This window comes from Strix uralensis, chromosome 6 (genome assembly GCF_047716275.1).
Source record: "Strix uralensis isolate ZFMK-TIS-50842 chromosome 6, bStrUra1, whole genome shotgun sequence".
NCBI classification, from domain to species: domain Eukaryota; kingdom Metazoa; phylum Chordata; class Aves; order Strigiformes; family Strigidae; genus Strix; species Strix uralensis.
In genome coordinates, this window is record NC_133977.1 from 40,711,077 (window position 1) to 40,731,004 (window position 19,928).

The following is a 19,928-nucleotide window of genomic DNA, read 5'->3' on the forward strand; positions in this document are numbered from 1 at the left end:
ATAGTTACTGTCTGCTATCGTGAGACAGAAACAATAATTAAGCTACCAAAGACATAAGAATGAAAGTGAGATAAACATGATGTCTTAATTTCTTCAAACAGCTAAAAAGTATATTTTTACTTTTTTTCATGGAAATTATAAATACCAAAAGGAATGATTTGATTTGTTTTGTTTTTCATGGGGAAGTTAACAATGTTACTTTGGTTTTTTTATCATCACCTTTCTCTTTTCGAAGAGAAAAGGCAGAAAATAATTTTTCCCCATCAAAGGAAAATGAGAAATAATTGAAATATTTTTGTGGTTATCAGGCATCAAGATTTTCTGCAAGCACTGTTTCTAAAGGAAATGTTACAGAAAATGTTCTTGAAAAATAGTTTTGCCAAGACGCAGCACTTTGTGAGGAAGACTGAAATCTGATCTCCACAATTTGCTGTGTAACTCCTTTAACCTGGACATGATTCTCAGAAAAGGGATGTTTTTACCGTGTGTGCGGATTTGCATCTGCAATAACCTTTCTGTTTTTCATCTCTGTGATACTCATTACTTCCATACTACGTGTGTGAAAGTCAACTGTACATGTAGAAATCAGGGGTTTAGGATCTTAACCAATGATCTGCCAGATAAGTCAAATGCCACTTGGCTATTTAGCAGCCACCTCACACCTGAGGTTGGTGTCTGAGGTCTGTCTTCAGCTCAGCCTGGTTCACTGTGGGGATGCTGTGCTACTTGCTGGAGCAGGCTTGTCTCCTCTCCAAGCATCCCAAACACATGGACCAATTTGTGAGGAAGGTGACTGCAAGTGTTAACCCACTGAGGTTGTGAATTTCAGTTAAAGTATGAACCGCTTCTTCCTTCAGTGAGGACTCTCGAACTTCTGAGGTTATCTTCAAAAGTGGCTGTCTGTGTAGGACTGGATTGCTTTTGTTGTCCTAGTCAGAAAGATGATTTTGTCCCTTCAGCTCAGTGGTGTTTCTTGCCCCGTAAGCAAGCTGATTTACCCACTCTCCAGAAATTAAACTTCTCCTTTCTCATATCCAACATAACCTTTTTTCCCTACTCTGTGAATCAGTTTTCCCTTCCTGTATCATCTGTCTAACCTCATGTCAAGAATTTTTCTTGTACCTGTACTGTCCAACAACTTTTCCCCACCCTTATACAACCTGCTGCTTCTGTTCCACAGTGCCCCAAAACAGGTACTTCCAAGAGGTTTTTTTCAGGGTGTTCCCTGCTCCCCTTCTCTTAGGTGAATGCCTTAAAGTTATGTTGCTCCTTTGCTCCAGAAACCCTATAAACAACAAGGAAGGGGGGCAGGGAAGGTCTGTCTTGGTTTAATGCCTTTCTCCAGCAAATCAACTGTAGGAGGTTTCAAAACTAAAATTTATATCCAGATGCTAACTATTTGCCAAAAGGCAAATTAGCTAATTATATAATGAACATGGAGTGCCTCACAAGCAGTTGCACAGGGCTTGGCAGCTCTGCCTTCCAAAGTATGTGAAACGAATTCCCCTGCAAAACCGGTCCAAACTTGGCCCTGGTGCTAATAACAGTTTGGAAGCACCAAATCATAAAAGCATCAGATAGGATCCTTTTTATATTTTCTGTTAATATTTGATCTGTTTCCTGACTCTCTTCCCCTCTGTTATTTTTTTAAAAGTTTTAAAAATATAATTAAAAAAAGAGGGCTGAGTGTAAGTACTACTAAATTCTTGCAAACGTGAATGCAATGCCGTTGCGTTTGTGGAGCTCATATTCAGGGTGCCATCTACTGGCATGCAGGGCTGATAACGCTGTGAGGAGTCTTAATGGATTTTGGACAGCAAAGGACTTCTACCTGGAAATCCTAAGGGAGCAACTTTTGACACATGACCTTTCTTTTCATAGTCTGCAAGAACTTGCCATGCTCTACACTAAGACAAATAAAATCTGATGGTGGAAATGTTGGGGTTTGGGCGTTTTTCTTTTCTTTTATGTTGCTCCCTGTAATTTTGGTGCCTCAGAAAATCTCCTTGTAATACTCTGATGTGTGTGAATTAGTGGCAGTTTTGTGGAAAATTAACTAAGGTTCAACGAGATCAGAATAAAAATTTTCAGAAGTCTTTGCAGACTTGTCATTTACTGACTGTGTTCCTACTTGAGATCCAGGGCATGACTTTGTCATACTATTAAACTTTTTTATAGCACATCATGTACTGACAACACCAGACAGAGACTACCCAGTTAAAACTCATAATGCTCCCAAGAAGAGATATGTCAGAGTTTTATAGGTGGGAGATTTCAGAAGAAAATCTGAGAGATGTGCTCCAGCCAAACATTGGATCAGTGACAGAGCCAGTGTTGCTCTCGTCTCTCGAGTCTGATCAGCTCTCCAGCCTGGAGCCTACTGAAAATCTGTTGAGAAGCAATTTTGATTTGATACCAACATGAAATACAAAATGGTTTGGCTCTCCAAGTTTAGAAGGAGGAAGAAATCATTCCTACTTAGACCTTACTGCCAAAATGGCAAAGTGTCCCTGAGACATGGGCTGGAGTAGCAACTGCTCCAAAGGGTTGTGAGAAGTGTCTTGCGGGGAGAACACACAGTGTCATCTATCAAAGGTCCACGTAAAGAGTTTTCCCCGGTGTCCTATACCAGCTCTGCAGCAGAAATAGGCATGCATACTCCTGAGTAGCAGGACACAGCTTTAGTCAAATTTTTCTCCTCTCTTTCTGTGGCTTAACTTCTGTAGGGATCTTTGAGTAACTAATTCAATGCAAGAAACAGACAATGAGCATAAGATTTATTGTTGCTGTTATTAAAGTTAGTGTTTCTATCATGGCACATAATGCTGAGGGAGTAATGGCTAATATTGAAGCACTTTCTTCTTCTCATTTCTCTCTTGAAGAATGCTGTGTTTCCTCCTGTTTTCATATCTCTGGCTATATGAGTTTAAATCCCCTGAAGATATTAGAAAGCCTCTGGACATGGTCCTGGGCAACCACCTCTAGGTGGTCCTGCTTGGACAGGGGGGTTGGAGCAAATGCCCTGCAGAGGTGTCTTCCAACCGCAACAATTCTGTGTCTGCATGACCTCTCGTTATCTTCCTCTACATCTAAGGCAGTTTCCTGTAAGGAATTGATTTATCAGGGTCAGGAGAGGGCAGAGCTATGAGAACTGTCCTTTCACCAGCACAAGAGCTGTGGTCCTACCCAGAGACATCCAGTAATGCTTCTCATCTCCCCCTCCCACCTTCACACCAGTACCGTATCTTCCTCTACTCTAATGCCTTCATAGAAATGGACTTTCCTGAAATCAGGGAATTTCATCTTTTTGAATCTTCAGAAATCGGGGAGATGTTGCTAGAAAAACTTGTGCTTTTCAAACCCATTTGGAAAATGCTGATTTTCAACAGTTTATGTTATAACTGTGCTTAAATGGATTTCCATTTCCCTGGCTCCATAGTTGGGAAACCAGCAATTCCAGCTTATATAGTATCTCTTCCTTACACATTTTCTCATATAGTTACATCACAATATAAATAGCAAGTTTTCTTGTGACTTTTACCATACTACTTCACCCATGATTTACATATAGTAGTGCCAGGGTGAACTAGGGGAAAAGAAAATAGAGCGAGTGTTGTACATCACTGTCCTGATGTTTTGTACAGGTAATATAAAGCAACTCTTGCTGATGAAAAATGTTTTGGGACTTTGAATAGCTAGTACAGAGTTTGTTGAGTTGTACTAATGCCGAGACAGGAGGTTGAACAGCAGCACTGCTAGAGAAGGTACAAGTTCCCCCCCAGTCCCTCCAAGGCCTTGAGGGCTGATGTGCTCAGCCATTTATTCATTTCAAAATTTTTAAAACGAACAGAAAACCAGAAATCTTATCTGCACTGTTGGTAGAACAGTAAAAATTAAGGGAAGTTTTATCTGATCTGGGTTTGAATCTAGGACGCTTGCCGAGTTGCAGCGTGGTCCTGTAATGCACTTGTAACATGCATGTATCGAACTGTGGAGGTAAGATATGTTAATTGGCTTCACAGCATGTCATTTTCCTTTGCAAGATTTCAAATGTGGAGTGTGAGCGGGGCCAAAGACAAAGTGTAGTGACTGCCAGCTGGACGTGACAGAGGCTTGCAGGGAGATTACACCATAGAGGAGAATGGCTTTTGAGATAAGGATAATCTTTTACATAAACTAACTCTTCCAAGGCAGATTGGATGGGTGAGTGATAAGGACAATAATAAAACTACAGGTTGACACAGATGATAGTTATCCTGGTGTTCAAAGATGATCAAGATCTTGCCAGAAAGATAACTCAGCTTCTTCTCCTGACTACAGTGACATATAACTGGCATTGATACATTTCTGTATGAAGGGTCCCTAGATTAATGCTCTTATTTTATGTTCTTCAGGTTATCCAAGTAACCATGGAAAGGTCTACAACTTCTGATACAGCTTCTGAAAAGCCTAATCCTTCCCACCACAATACGGGGGCTGTTCAAATGAGGATCAAAAACACCAACAGTCACCACGATAGACTGAGCCAAAGCAAATCTATGATTCTGTCCGAGAATGTGAAAGTTGCTGAGCCTGTAAGTAAAATACTGCTAATATTTTCTGAGTCTTCCAATTTTTTAAAAAATACAGAATTATTTTAAGTGTGGTTAAAGATACTGGTTTCATGATCAGCCCTTGCAAGGAAGGATTTAATGGCACTAATACATTTTTAGGAATATGGCTAGGCATTGGAATAACAATTTTTCTTTAATGAAAGACAAAATTTGGCTTTGGTGGTCGTGATCACAGCATCTATTCATCATTTCAACTCTGAAGTGTTACAGTACTTAAGTATGGCTGATGTAGAGAATAATACAGTATCAGATATGTGTCATGATTTCTCAAAAAACAAACTTTAAAAGCAGACAAAAGAAAAGAAATGGAAATTACAACTCCACAAATAAAGGACAACTTTGTCCGTAAAAAAACCAATTCTTGCTGTAAGAATGAATGAATTGTAAAACATCAGGCTCTGAAGTTCCCTTATTATTTTAATAGTTGACAGAGTTGAAAGAGTTGAGTAATTTTTTATCCATTGCCATCTTTTTTAGAAATTAAATAGTTAGTGATGAACTCTATTGCCAGTTGCGTCCCTGCCCCTGTACTCCTTCTGAGCTACTAAACAAACTGATTGGTATGAGTCTCCCCTGGTTAATTTTCTTCCATAATGGTGGCAACTTGCAGCTGAGGCCATATGATGTTACAAAATTATTTATGCAATGTTAGCCACTTTTTGGACTCCAGATCCATTTTGTTCTCAGAGAATGCAAATGAGGGAGAAAACTCTGTTAGCTGGGGACAGAGTCCCAGGTCTCAGTGACTTCTCACAACCATGCCAACCATTGCTTTTTTGTTTTGTTGAGCTAATGGATTCCTATGAAATATTCAGCTTTCTAACAAAGTTATTAAATGGAGGAAGCCTACAATAACATCTGTATTTTCTTCCCTGTTTACTCATAGTTCAGACTTAAAATTCAGACTTATTTAGAATTACATTATTTTAAACATTAATTTCTCTGGTATAACATAATTCATTTCACCTTATATTTCCAGGGAGAAAATTCTGCTTAGATCTTAGCAGCTGATAAGATACTCATTTACCTTCCATTTAAACTATATTGTTTGCCTCAGACACACTGTACATGTTTCTTCCTTTTTATCTGACGTGAAATGTTCCTCCATTACAAACCTGAAACGATGCTTATACTAATTTACTGGGAACACTATAATGTATTATCAGGAAGAGCTGTACCTTTGAAAAAGTTTAAAAGTTAAGTATATTTAATGATGCCTAACATATTTTATTGGCTGTGTTTAACAAAAGGCACTAGGCTGCAGTTGTTTTTGACAAGCATGAAAACATCACAGCATGAGACTGCAAAAGGAATTATGTAGAGAAATTACAAGTGATCCATCTCTCAATGAATTATCCACCTCAATAGCCTGCAGAACTCAGCTACCAATTAACACCTACTTTATTACATGTTGGGATGTACTTAATAACTTTCATGTGTTTATGCACTATTACCTTGACTGATGCCTCTTGTACAATTAGGCATAATTGGCATATCAATATGCAAAAGTTAAAAGGATTAACCCTCTTAAAACTAATGAGCATTTCTGTATCCAGCTGCTAAATGAGACAAAATTAGCATTTTTCACTTTTGGGCAGGATTTTATCATGCAGTTTCTCATTGTTGATATTACCTTGTTACATAACTTTAGTTTTGGGGATAGTATGCTGGACTGTTACAGAGCAAGGGCTCTAAAAAGTTAAATTAGACATAAATATTCACTGCCGCATTCCAATAACCATAGCAGGTACAATATATGTTCATTGGCTGAGAGCTGAAAAGTTGCTTTGTGTTATATTTGTTTAGTAGCTAATTATATAAAAGTGGAATTTTACTGAGTATATGTCATTTTACCAAGCAAACTTGGCTCCGACATAATAGATTGAAAGCTTGCCATGCTACTAATTTCCTTTCTATTTCAATTCTTTTCATCTCTTTTTGCCATGCAGAATATTCTGACTAGATATTGACAGACTGAAAGTGTTTTGGTGTATTTGCTTAAATAAGCCTCTTAAAGTAGTTTGCTAACACCCAAACTAAAAGCAAAATTTCTAAGGATCCAAACGTTTTCAAAATATGTGCTTTAAATGCAGTGAGATTCAAGTTAAAAGGCCAGTGAAAATATCAACTGCGTGTATCAATTGCATGCTGACATATCTGAATCCGTGCATGTGACTTGTGAAGGATTTTGGGGAAAGTAATGGAGGAGAGTAGTCTCTGTGTGTCCGAGTGTCTTGAAAAAGCAGCGTCCAACTGATACACACACATGCATATATATTTAGTAATCTTGTTTTAAAATTTGTGATGCTCTTTTCCAGTGCACTTATAGACACAGTTTTCACTTTTGGTTTAAAGGCACGCAGATCCCTGCTAAAAGATACGTATTACCAGTATGTTAAGCAAAGCTAATTATTTTGTGCTCAAAGATAAAAAGGATTTATCCTGATTTTTCTATTTGGAAATTTGTTGTTTTCACCAGTCTGCATCTGTTTAGATGATATATATAATCTACATGGTATCTACTGATTATGCTTATTTTCTATTTTACATTGACTGAATATTTTTATTGTATCATCAGAGATATTTTTTCTCTTTAAAAACTAGAAATAGCTGAATAAGGGACTCCATCTCACTCTTTTGCCACTCATACTCAGCATGTGCACTATACTCTATGTTCTATTAATAAATGGGTCAAATCCTTTTTACTCGACTAATGCAAAACCCACTGACTTCAGTGGATTAAGGCAATCAGCATTTGGCACATTTTGAACAATCAACAGAAATATATATTTCTAAAACATATTTGGGAAAGAACTGAACTCTCCTGACAATAAAGGGCAAAAAACAGGCAAAAAAACCAGAAAGATGACTGGTGATTTATAGAGAAGAAAATACATAATTTTCTCTAAGGGATTTGTTGTATTCTCAAACATTTGCTGTGATGCTTGTAAGCACACCTGGGGCTATACTTCTGAAGGTGGACAGATTATTTTCTATACTGTGACAAAGAAGGATATGCATCATACATCAGTAGGGCCATATGCACTTGTGCATTTTATAGTAGTGAAGATGCAAATGTGGAATGCATAAGATAACTGACGCAAAAGCCAGATTCTTGGGGGTTTACGTTATTTATTTCAATGGAAATGCTTGAGCTTTGTGTAAAGGTTGAAACTAATATTAATGTAGAGTTTAAAGAGCACAAATCATGAAGCTGGACACAGACTGTGGTAAGCAAGGGCTCTTTCTGTGCATAATGTTAGTGTCTGAACTAGAAATGTAAATGAATATTTGCTATTTTCATCTGTTAAACCCCAGGGAACTGCATTTTGCTTCATTCAGAACAACTTCAAACAATGAAATGTCTTTTTTTATTGGTGTCTATATTAAGAATTAGAATCTATTTAGACATTCCAAAATGTTAATGTATTAGAGCTTTTTCTGATTAGGTTAAACAAACTGGTAGGTTTATTTATCTCTCTAATACATTATCAGGGAAACGGGAAGCAATCTTCTTTTGTTTCTTACTCCTGTGATCATAGAACACTTGCCAAAGTTATGGCTAGCCAAAAAAACAGAAATAAAATTGCTAAAAATATAAGCCTTCTGTTTAGCAGAGTTTTTGAGCCATATTTTGAAATTGCAGGGCTTGTACATGTTTACATCAAATCAAGCTTATAGTCAAGTTTGAGGCTTTGTTTGTATAGATTGTCCTGAAGTAGATCCTGATATTTAATTAAAATGACACTAAATCACATTGAATTGATAAGACTTGGCATCTCAAACAAAGGTAATTGCCCGTATTGGTTTTGTACAAAAATAGAGCTGCTTGGAAAATGTGCAGCCAACACAGACTGTCAACTCCATTTATAGATCAATATGTGAAAACCATTGATCAGGCAGGCATGTGTAACAGTAACACTTTGCATTTATTTGTTGTTTTTATACCATGTTAAGGCTTACAGGATTATCAGCTTCCAAAATATTTTGACTTCCTCGTAAATATGTTATCTGTTTAATGTTAATTACAAGACAGTCTCCAGCCCTCTTTTTGAGTATTTTCAGTTTCATTGCTATGGGTAGTTTTAGCTGAAAATGGATTATTTCAATCTCTGAGAGATCATCAGAGCTTCTTTTATAGTACAGTGTATTTAGGGAAAGTTTCTGAGGATTCCTTTTTCTCCCCAGTTTACTTTTTTCCTGGATGAAAAAATAAAGCTTGACAAAATATTTCTAAAAGCAGAAAACCTTCTCCTGTCATAGCTGTGTACATCTGAGGTGGAAGTGGAAAAATATTCCCTTTATTGTGTTCTAATAGTGACTGCCCAGACTTTATTCACTGAAAATTTTATCGTCATACACTAGTCCATAACAGATGCATCTGCTTTTGTCACTGTAAGGAAATAGCTGTGTTCCCTTCAAGGTGTTACACAAATCATATAATAACACTGGGACAGATGTAGAAAAGTATATGAGCTTCCCATGACAAGTGTGGTAATTGTTAATAAATACAAGCTTACACCTTGTTCGCTCCAGATATTTCAGGGTGGGTATGAAAGCAGTGAGACTATAAACACAGTCCATTTTTACTTCATGAACATGAATATTTAAAAAAAAACCAATAATTTGTTGAGTAACGTTAGTCATTCTCCTTTTTAGTGCAGAAAAATGAGAAATGAAAGGTGTCATATGTCCCCTTACTGTAATCAAGCTGGTTTTGTGTTTCCAAAACCTAGATCTACTCTTGGACGTGTGTCGTGCTTGCAGACTGACTAGTTCGGCCCTTGACTCCAGTTTTTCAGCCATTTCCTACATGTGTCCCTTGCTCCCCACCTGAGGAGCTGCTCTGGCTCCAGGGCAGGGGCCTTCAGCCTGCACTGGGCACCGCTCCCAGATGTGCCCCTGCATGCTCATGTATGTCCTACATACTAGAAACTTCTTTGACTTAGAGGCTGAACATAGAATATTGATGCATTAGAATAATTTAGGGTTCAGCTTACCTTCAAGAAGCATTTTTTCTCAATGGAAAAACTCAAGTTGCCTCCCAACCCTTTTTCAGGATCAACATTTATTGTGCAGGTGTTTTTTCAGGCTCAGAATGAGCCTTTGGTTTTCTGAATATTTTTTTCCCTTTTTTTCTTATATATGCCTTGTGAGAAGGTATTCTTCATTGTATATTTGTACCATAGTACTTCATCTGAAATAATCTTGGCTAAAAAGAAGTTAATTTTATTGTGAAACTCCCCCTTTATTTCTCTTCCAAACATTTTCACTGTACCATTTCAGCTTGATAGGCAGCATCATAATGAGATCATAGAAAAAAGAAATAACCAGCACCTATTTCTTCTTAAAAGCGAGGATAAATTCATTTCAGCTCTATTAGGGGAGTGGTGAATGTGACTGGTTTGGCTTCCTTGTTAAACCACACTGAAGTTCAGACGAGATATTATATGAGTTGGAATTGCTGATTTTGACTTTTACTCAGTGTGACAGAAGGGTAGAAAAAAGGTTCAAAAACCTCCATTTTTTTTTTTTTATTTTTTCAATCTTACATTATCTCATGCTGTGAAAATCTTTACTCTATTTACCAAGCACAAATTAGTCTTGCCAAAGGTTCTGAAAGTTTGCTACTTCAGCTTAGATCCTAAAACTTCAAAGAGAGATGCAACTCTACAAATTAGTCTATGTGCTCTGCCATGGCTATTTTAACTGGAACTTAACTAAATTCGTTTATAATTTAGTACTGATTGAATGCTGCCATAAATGTACATGGGATACATTTTTTAAAGTTAGTCCTCTGATTACTAATTTGAATAAAAAACTCTAACCTTGTTAGCATCTGGACTTATTTTCATAATAACAACCCCTTCAGAACCTACAAAGTAATGAATAATTGACAACAAATGAAATGTTTTGATAGTTGTCGGCACAAAGCATGTTTAATGTTTTGTGTTGCTTCCTAGCTAATTATGTAGATGACACATTTGTCAGACCTTGACTGCCATTAGAAACGTGTTTCCAGAGGGGAGAAAAACAGGCTATTCATAGAGTAATTAACTAGAATGCTCAATGACCTGTGAGAGATTCAAATGGCTGCCAGTTCAGACATTGTTTTGTTACAGAAGCAGAGGGGTAATTAAAATTCCAAATTACAGTGCTATGATGAAGCATTTGTTTGTTGACAGTATACTCTTACTCTAGTTTGTTAATTCTTTTTTAAATTGCTTCTAATCCATTTTATAGCTTTAGGAGTTCCGTCTTTGAATTTACTGACAACTAATATTATGGTAAATTGTTCTTCGGCGGAGTACTGCGGGCTTGGCAGTTTCATGGGAGCACAAGGTGGGTGGGATAGAATTGCTGCTCTTTCCCTAAACTGACATACCATGTGCTGTCATCGAGACGTGGCTAACGCGGCACATCTTGTGAAATGATATGTTCATAACTCTGCATTAGGGAAGATGTCTAGTTAGGGGAGGAAATGGTTCAGATAAAGTAATAATAATCAAACAAATTGAGGAAGGTGTCCTAAAACGTTAGAGGAAAAGCCCTGATATGGCTAGGGTGAGGATGACCGTGGGTTAGGTAAGGACTTCAGGAAGTCGAGGTCTGCTTGATACGGAGAATTGGAGGACAATCATCTGCATGAAGAAATCAGGCACAAAATATGAAGAATGGGGTATTTCATAAGACTCGACTGTATCTTTGCCAACACCCTTTGCAGGCAGTAGTGGACATGACGGGATAAGATGTCTTTTCTTGTATAAATGTGGACTCTTTGCAAGTCCAAAGTGTTAAAGTCCTCTAAACAATGAATTAAATGCAAGCCCGAGTGAAATATTTATTTACTTTGCCAAAAGTGAGAATATGGTTTTGTTAAAGAGATCTGACAGAAGTAACATGGTGTTTGATGCAGGAGAGCTGACAGCGGCATGGAGTGAGCGCTGATTATCCTGAAGACACTGTCAGCTAGGATTGATTTCCACTTTCTCCGTTTATGTAACGGTTCCTGTAATACAGCTGACCCCAAATCACGTTACCTTGTCATTTCTCTGCATGGATCAAGAAGAGATGAGCTGAAAATAGCTAGGCACTGACCTTGAACTTGCCAGAGAAGTGAGAAGTGACAGTGGGGGCTCTGCAGCGTGGGGTGCCCGCACAAAGGCGCGGGCGGGCGGCTGCTCTGCGGTTGCAGCAGCACAAGGGGGCAGAGCAGCACTAGAGATTACAGGTGAAGCAGCTGATGCTACAGAAGCACAAGTCCATGCCAAATGGCTTGGCTTTTTTTTTTTTCCCCCTACCTTTCTTCCTTTTTTTTTTTTTTTTTTTTCTTTTCTTTGAAAACTGGGGAGATGCTCGCTAGAAGAGCTGTTGACTCCAAGGTGTTGATGTTCCCATCACTCGTCACTTGAAAATACAATTATTTGAAGTGATGCTTAATATTGAAATACCTTCCTAACTGAATGCATTGCTGGGAAGTTTTGCATCCTCTCTATGAATATCTCCCCGTTGTTTTCCTAGCTTTTAATGAAAGAATGAAACATTTGTATTATCATTAATAGAGTTGTCTACAATTTGGGAGGTAGATCAATGCATGTAGATCTTTCTGGGTCAAGATCAATGCATTCCTCAAAGCCTGCAAACCCCTTTGGGTTTCATAGAAAGCAGGGTCTAAATATTTAAAAAATATATTTAAGCTGTTTCCCTGGTCCCATCTTGGACATTGGCCTGCTGAGAGATTTTTTCTGTTTCTCTACCTGTAAAATGGGACTGAGGATGATTCATATGTCCTTTGCACACATCACAGAGTCTGCCTCAGAGCTGGGTTGACCGTTATGTTTCAATCATGCTCATTACATAGCTAATTCTATTCTCATCATATTAACTCTATTAATTGAAATGGAATTATTCCACAATTATGGTAGTGTAACTGAGATGGGAACTTGGCCCCAGGTCCTATACATTTTCCTTATCTATATTCTCTGTGCTTAACTGTTTCACTATTTTTCATCAAAAAAGTCTTGTTTTGGCTTCATCATTAATCAGTTCTGTTCCCTTGATTCTATACCCATGTGCTTTTTAGCGGCATTAGGTTTCTCGGAGGGCTTTCATGTTTTATAGTGTATATTTCAAAAAGTATGCTTAAAAGTATTGTTTAAAAGAGTCTCTTTGTCAATATGTGTCAGTGCACACCGTGACAAGGAACATAAGCTGTGGAATTATATTCCTTTTACGCTATCTTTATTAAGTACTGTATTACAGCTAAATTGTGCCATCTAACACATTTCCTTTCAAAATGCCATAAGAGTTGAAATATGTAGGTACTGAAACTGAGATGATATCAAACTTCCCGTAGCTAGTCTTGGGCACCTGACCTGCATAGTTTCCCACAGGGGAAAAGTAAGCTCCATTTCTTTAAATTTCCAATGAGAAGGGACATGTGTCTCCTTGCATTGAGTTACATTATATCACATCATGTGACACAAAGTGACCCGATGCAACATGACAGGAGAGGTAAAGAACCAGGGGTTTATTTTGCTTTTTTATTACTGCAGTGAAATAATTACACTACTGATGCAATGAAATGGGGATCAAATTATTTTGTGCATGCCCTAAATACATGTGCTATTACACAATATACAGACATGCTTATTAAATATTGTTTAATACACTGAGAAGAGGTTTCAAAACACACAGTAGAGTGTCCTTGTTAGACAACGTGCCTATTCTTAGACAAATAGTTGACAGCAGCATTCTCCTGCTCTAAATCAGATCAAATCCCCTCTGAAGTCAGCCTTTTTCTTTTGCAGGATCTGATCCAGTCATGCTAACATGGTAACATTTTATTTTCTGTTTGATTTCTTGTTTGGCGAGGTTCATAGCCTTATTGGAAATAGGTTTTGATCATCTGTGATTTTGTTTTTATGGATGTGTATGCATACATACACAGCCATGGCAAGATTGGAATTGAAACCTTCCCCTTCAAAGGGCCCAGGACCCTACACCTTGAGAGAAAGAAGGAGCTTCATTTTTCAGTATACAGCATGTGGAACAAAAAAATATTTTTTTTTCTTTGTATTTTAGAGACCAATACTAGTAATTTATGTTTGTTACTTTAGGACAGTACTGAATATGCATAAACTTTAGAAACAGTTGTGCCTTTCTTTTCATGATTATTGACTATCTGAGCTGCCACATATTCTGACAGTTACAGTAAAAAGTTGCATTTAAGAGTATAGCCAAAACCCAAATAAAGCAAAAAATGTGCTATCCTTTCAAATCTCTGAATCTTCCCCCAGTTTTGGAATAAAATTTGAAAGATTGTGAAATACCCTATCCCATTTTCCCTTACTTCCCTCCACTCCCCCAGAGCTCTACAAGAAAGATTGTTTTCCTGGATATTTCATCCATGGCCAGAACTGGAAGTACTGCAGCTGTGATGAGCGAATCTGTTCTCATGACATCTCTAGCCCCAAGGCAGGTAGAAAACCCAGATGAGCATCCAAACTTTTCTGTGTTTATTTGGACCAAACCTGGGTTTTGGACCAACTGAGCTTCACATCAGCAGCTCTGTCATCCTTAAGAGCTCATTCTTCTTGATTGTGGTCCTGAAGTCAGACTCTTACTTTATAACCTCATTACACACAAAAACCAATGTTTAAAAATTAAAGTGCCAGGTGCCAACTCTTTTCAGTAGTTGGCTACTTCAACTTTGAGCTTTCCATTTTTTATCAGCAAATGATAAACTGAAAATTCAGTGTTCCCAGTTTAGATCTTTCTCAAAATTAAAGTGTAAATCTAAAGTGGCCACCTGTAAGCACTAAAACCTGAAGACATTTGGACACAAGTTAAACAAATTGTTTAAAAAACTGCCAATTTGTTGCATCAGGTTTTAAGAATAACTTTGCAGGGAAGATCCAAAATTTTTGTTTTAACATTTTCAGGCCTGGTTTTCTTTTTTTTAGGGGAGTGATTTTTATTGTTTTTTAATGAAGACATTGAATTGCTGGGAAAAGAAATAACATGATCGTAGATAAACTGTTGCAGAAGAATAAGGATGACACCACCATGCAAATCTCAAAAGCCTGGGAAAGGTTGGACCAATGGGCTGGTGACTGTGAAAAGCACAAAGCAAGTAGGGAGCTGAGGGATTTGGAGGCAGGTAGGCTGGAAGAAATGAGGTGGGAAAGGTGAATTTGCTGCAGCTGAGTAGAGCTGTAGGTCCTAGCTAGAGGAAGGGCTGTGCTCCTGGTTTGCAGTGTTGGTGCTTCGCTGGCAGCGTGGGAAAAAGCTCCTCATCTATTCTGTGGTTTAGCTAAAAGCTCTGCAATGTGCGTCCAGGTAGGTGTGGACTTCTACGTATGGCTGTTTGTAGGAAATCTTTAATTGCACTGAATTTGGCTGAAATTCCTAATCCTCCATTCTTATGGTCATATGATTTTTACGATGATCTAAACAAGAGAGACATCCTAATATACTCTGAGCACATTATGTGTCCATGGACCACCAGTTCCTTAAAAACTGCTGTCATTTTCCAAGAGTCTCTTTTGGTTTTACTTGTGTTTTTTTATGTAAATTCTTTTATGGTTTTATGGCAGATGAGCCTGATTACATGAAAGTTTACCTTTAAAATACTTCCCATTTATCATACAATTTCCTTACCTAGAAAATCCCAATGCAGCCACTGCTAATGTTTGATAAGATTTGTACCTGGTAGATTCTAAATTACATTAATGCATAAAGCCGGCGATGCCAGGCTCCCTATTGTTACAGTTATTAAAGCTGTAACTGAAATGATATCTTTCATATTGATCTTCAGCTAGCAGCTCTTATCCAGAAGCTTTGTTTCACATTAAAGACACTAATGATTGTCTCCACAAAATGAGTAGCTTAATAGTTAGAAAAAGTTAAATGGAAAAAAGAAAAAAACTTTGATAGCCACCTTTGATAGCTCTTCATTCCAACATCTCTCATAGCCACAAAGTGCAAGCCAAGCATTAATAGACCTTTTAATAAAATGACTTAAAAGAAATCAATGGGATTTCTCACAAAGCCTAATTTCCAGCAAGTTATATTATTTAAATGTTTGTATTTCTTCCGAACAGCGCGTGTCCTCCCATAGGTGCCAGAGTTTTTCCTGGAATTTCTCAGGGTATCTTCCTAGGGTTTTCACTTTTTATTTTCAGGGGCCTGGTTTTGATTTACTACCTTACTGATTTTTTTTTTTTTTTTAAATGGAGAATATATAAGCCCTGTACTCTTCCAAGGTTGGCAAAATTTCCTGTAGACGTAGAGACAACAGCGAAATGTCTATTTGTGGGATGAAGGGGGAAGTCTGGTTAGATATATACTAAGAGCCTTTTTGAGTAGTCACAGTCACTTTGGTTCCTTCATGGACTATAGGAAATCTTTCTCTTTCCTTACCTTCAGGGAAAGATGGTATATCCTACCAGTACAGCTCTCCAGCTGCAATTGTGATAAATGCATCTGCAAGACAGGAGGTTTTGGCTTAGGTTAGAGTTTGTGGGTGAAGAGAAAATTATTGCACTTGCTTTTTTTTTCCTGGGACTTTTGGGTAGGTTTTCTGTTAGTTCTTAGTTTGCTTGTTTGCTTTGGCTTAGGGTGAGGAGCAGCTGCTGGATTTCTTTTTGTGTTTAACTAGATTATTTTTTTTTCCCTATTTTTGGCTATGGCAGACAGAATGCAACATAGGTGTTTTCCATGAGATCATGTAGTGAAAGCAGAGAAATACACATGCAATTTTTATGTTCTCTGAGCTCATTTATTGTAGTTGATATGTGGCATGTATCTATTTAATGACTGATATCAAAGGGAAGGGGTTTTTTTTGGATGACCGGAAGCAAATCCACAAATTGTTCTATTTGGGAAAACCAGGTCATATTTATTATTTTACATAAACAGAGGTATAGTATGCTGGCAAGGTAGAATATAAGGTATCAAATTCATTTGCACTACTATAAACTGTAGTTCAACAGAGACAATTCCCTACATGTTTGCTCTGGCATGGTTTTTCCCTGATAAGTTCTAGTCAATTCACAGTAATGATTAAGTCAAATACTTCATACATTAAATGTTCATATAATAAATCATGGGGATGAAAAGAGAGAAGGCAAAAAAACCACACAGAATAGACTAGACTATGCAGAGGTCCACAACTACAAAATATTTCCCTCTTTTCTCAATATTATGTGCGTATTCAGCCCTTATTTCTGCTGCGTTTTTCCCAGGCTCCAGTGGAAGAGCCTAGATTAAGCTAATGCAGGGACATGTTTTGGCCGCTTATTATTTATTACAATTTTAGTTCCAGGTTTCAAAAACAATTAGGGAAACTGCTTAATAGGAAAATGACTCTAATTACTCGTTAATTGAGGTTATCTGCTTCACATTATTCAAAACGTAAATTGTGTTGACACTTGTACCCAGATATGATTACTTAATAAACAGACTGAAAATACATCATGAATGCACGCACCCCCAAATGAAAGGTATTTTATTTTTTGAGTCTTGTTTGCTCATCTGAAAGATGTTAAAAAATATATGTATATAATTTGCATTAAGATCAGTTATAGCATGTTAGTTCAAAAATATAAACTATATGCTTCAAATAGTGGAAAGATGAAGTACTGAAATTTAAAAGTGAAAGGGTTTATTAAGCTTATATATGTTTAGGTAAGGTTTACACACAATAACAAACAGAGTCACATAAAGTATTGTGTTACCTTTGGAATAAATAATTTAGCTGATAAATCAAGTGTCTGGAGCCAAATAAAAGACCAATGTTAATGTTTTCATATTAGTATTTACTCTTGTGTTTGGTTTTAGGGATCTATAAGAAGAGGAAGAGTGTTATTTTTTTGAAAAATAATTTCATTTGGGGATGAGAGAGACAAGATTCTGAACAAGATTGTATTTTCTGAACAAGATAGTTCTAGAATGTGGGAATAGAAACAAATTATCCCCTTTTCCTCATACATTAGTGTGCCCTGTGACCTCTACTTTTTTCCAGAAATATACAATCCCTATTTTTTTTTTTTTTTAAAGACTTAGGGCTTGAATTAGATTTCATAGTAACCAAACGGCTAATGACATCTAAGACCATGATTCCACACAATGGAAATCTGTGTGTTTGTCAGCCAAATCGGTGTGGGTAAGTTCAACCCTTTTTAAAATATTGGGCATTGGGTTTTGGTTTTTTATTTTTTTATTTTTTCAAATGTAGGTTGCAAAGATAATAATTTCCTTAGAAAATCAAAAATGTTTATTATAAGACAAAATCAATAATGTATGAAAGGTAACATTTTTGTTCTAAAGACAGAACTAGTGAACTTGTTGAGAAGAGAGAGATTTCTAGTGTGTTTCACCTTGAAATTTCCCTGTTTGAAATGATAGAGGCCTCAATTCAGGCAGAGAAGCTGTGATTTCAGCTGCAGACTCCATTTCTGTGTCTTAGACTCAGGACTATAATTTGCTGAGATGTTTTTGGAAATGTGAGCCTCCAGAAGCCACGGTGGCCAGACAAGGAAAAGGGGAAGGCAGGAGAATGGTGGGGAGTGGAAAAAATTTAATGCTTCTGGTAAAAGGGAGCTGTTTGCTCACTTCTTGGGATTATTTATTCCTTAATATGTAAGCATAACTCTTCCACTTCAAATTTTTTTGACTTGTATTTTCCTTAGCTTAATATCTTTTTAAGGCATTTTCTGCACAAATACTATTACTCTCTTCTACTTCAGATTTTGCCAAGAATTGACGGAAAGTTGCAGAGCCCACAAGAATGAAAGTTTTAGGGCTGTGTTTGTGCCCATTAACTTTCTTTTCTATGATATTTTCCCATTTTCACTCTGTTTGACATTGAGCCTGAGCTTTGTTCCTGACTTGTAGCCTATGGCAGTGGAACGGGGAGATGAGACGTCACGGAGATGTAGAGCACACATAAAAAGAGAAGATGTGTAAAAACTGAAATGACATGGCAGCTGAAGCAGCTTGTTGCTCAGCTTGGTTGCATGTTTGAGTGGAGAAAGCGAGGTAAATTGTGATATGTAAGAGAATAACACTCGACAGGGTGTATGGTTGTAAGGTATATGGATGCTCAATCATGTGGTGAGGCAGAAGGCTAAAGGACAAGCGCCTTCAGTATCCACACAGTCTGTAGATATCCATATGACCTACAAAACAGAAGGTGTTAGGCTCAGAAAAATATCACTTACAAAGCATATGCGAGCAATTTTAAGAAAAGTCTATCTATATCCTGTGACTGTCTCTTAATCTTTCAGTAAATATTAAAAGAATAAAGTTTAGGGAAAGAATTCACTATCACACACTTCTGTGTGCATTTGCACCACAAGTAGATGAATTCTCACAGTAGTGTATATGCAAACAACCCTTTCCGCCTCCCACTGGTTATACTTAAGCACCTATTAGAGTTACATGTGCCTTTACGTTAATTTTTCTGAACATTTACAACAACAGCTATATCTGTGCCTGAATGGGTCTGTGTAATAGATCTGATGATCTTCACATCTGGAGTAGGATTTTTTTAGGTCGGTCTCCATTTACAGCATTTTGGATATTTGAGCTGGGAAGAGAATGACCCTTTGTATACTGACATTTGAACATTTTAAGATGTTTATTCAAAGCATTGTTTAAATTTTGATACTTCTACAACCACATAGAAAATAGTTTGCAGATTAGTTTCTATGGCAATGTGTAATAAATTACTGAAGGAATTATAATTTAGGAGGATTTGTCTTCCATTGTGTTCCATTTTAACACATGCACATGCTTAAACCTGCAAGAAGATATAAGCAGATATTTTAAAAATCAGCATGATGCAGTATGCCAGCTTGCCTCTGCCTTTCTGATTGTATGTGCACCTGTATAAATGAGACAAATTATCCCATTTTTGATCTGGCGACTTTCCTTACAGTTAAAGAGATGATTATATAAAATGCAGTGCACTGCAAAATCAACTTCATTATTTTAGCATGAGGAAATCGTAGATTCCAGGTAGTTTCATTCCTTCTATAAGGCAACGTGCTGTGCATTCACCATTTTATAAATCTATAGTCACTAGGTAGTGATAAACTGAGATATATTGACTAATTGACTGGTTTTTGTAATGGCACCCGTTATAGAGATAGACAGGCCCTTTACACAGTGAAAAGCAGCCAAAAGCTAAACAGTGTATAAAATCTTCCCTGTAATAAACTTCATCCCAGATATTGTATCGCTGAGGGGAATCCTGCAAGAACTGCAATGTTGGACCAAAATGATGCTTTTACTGTGTTCTGGGGTTTT

At 37.2% G+C, this 19,928-nt stretch overlaps 1 protein-coding gene across 5 annotated transcripts in view; it reads left to right on the top strand.

Moving 5' to 3' along the window:
- The window catches only part of ARHGAP15 (Rho GTPase activating protein 15), a 326,332-nt gene that overhangs the window by 12,693 nt on the left and 293,711 nt on the right, over positions 1-19,928 (top strand). For all 5 annotated transcript variants that reach the window (XM_074873787.1, XM_074873784.1, XM_074873788.1 and 2 more), the window contains one exon: positions 4,395-4,574. In XM_074873787.1, the coding sequence (XP_074729888.1) occupies positions 4,410-4,574 (165 nt within the window). In that variant the 5' untranslated portion in view covers positions 4,395-4,409. The remainder of the gene's footprint in view (positions 1-4,394; positions 4,575-19,928) is intronic.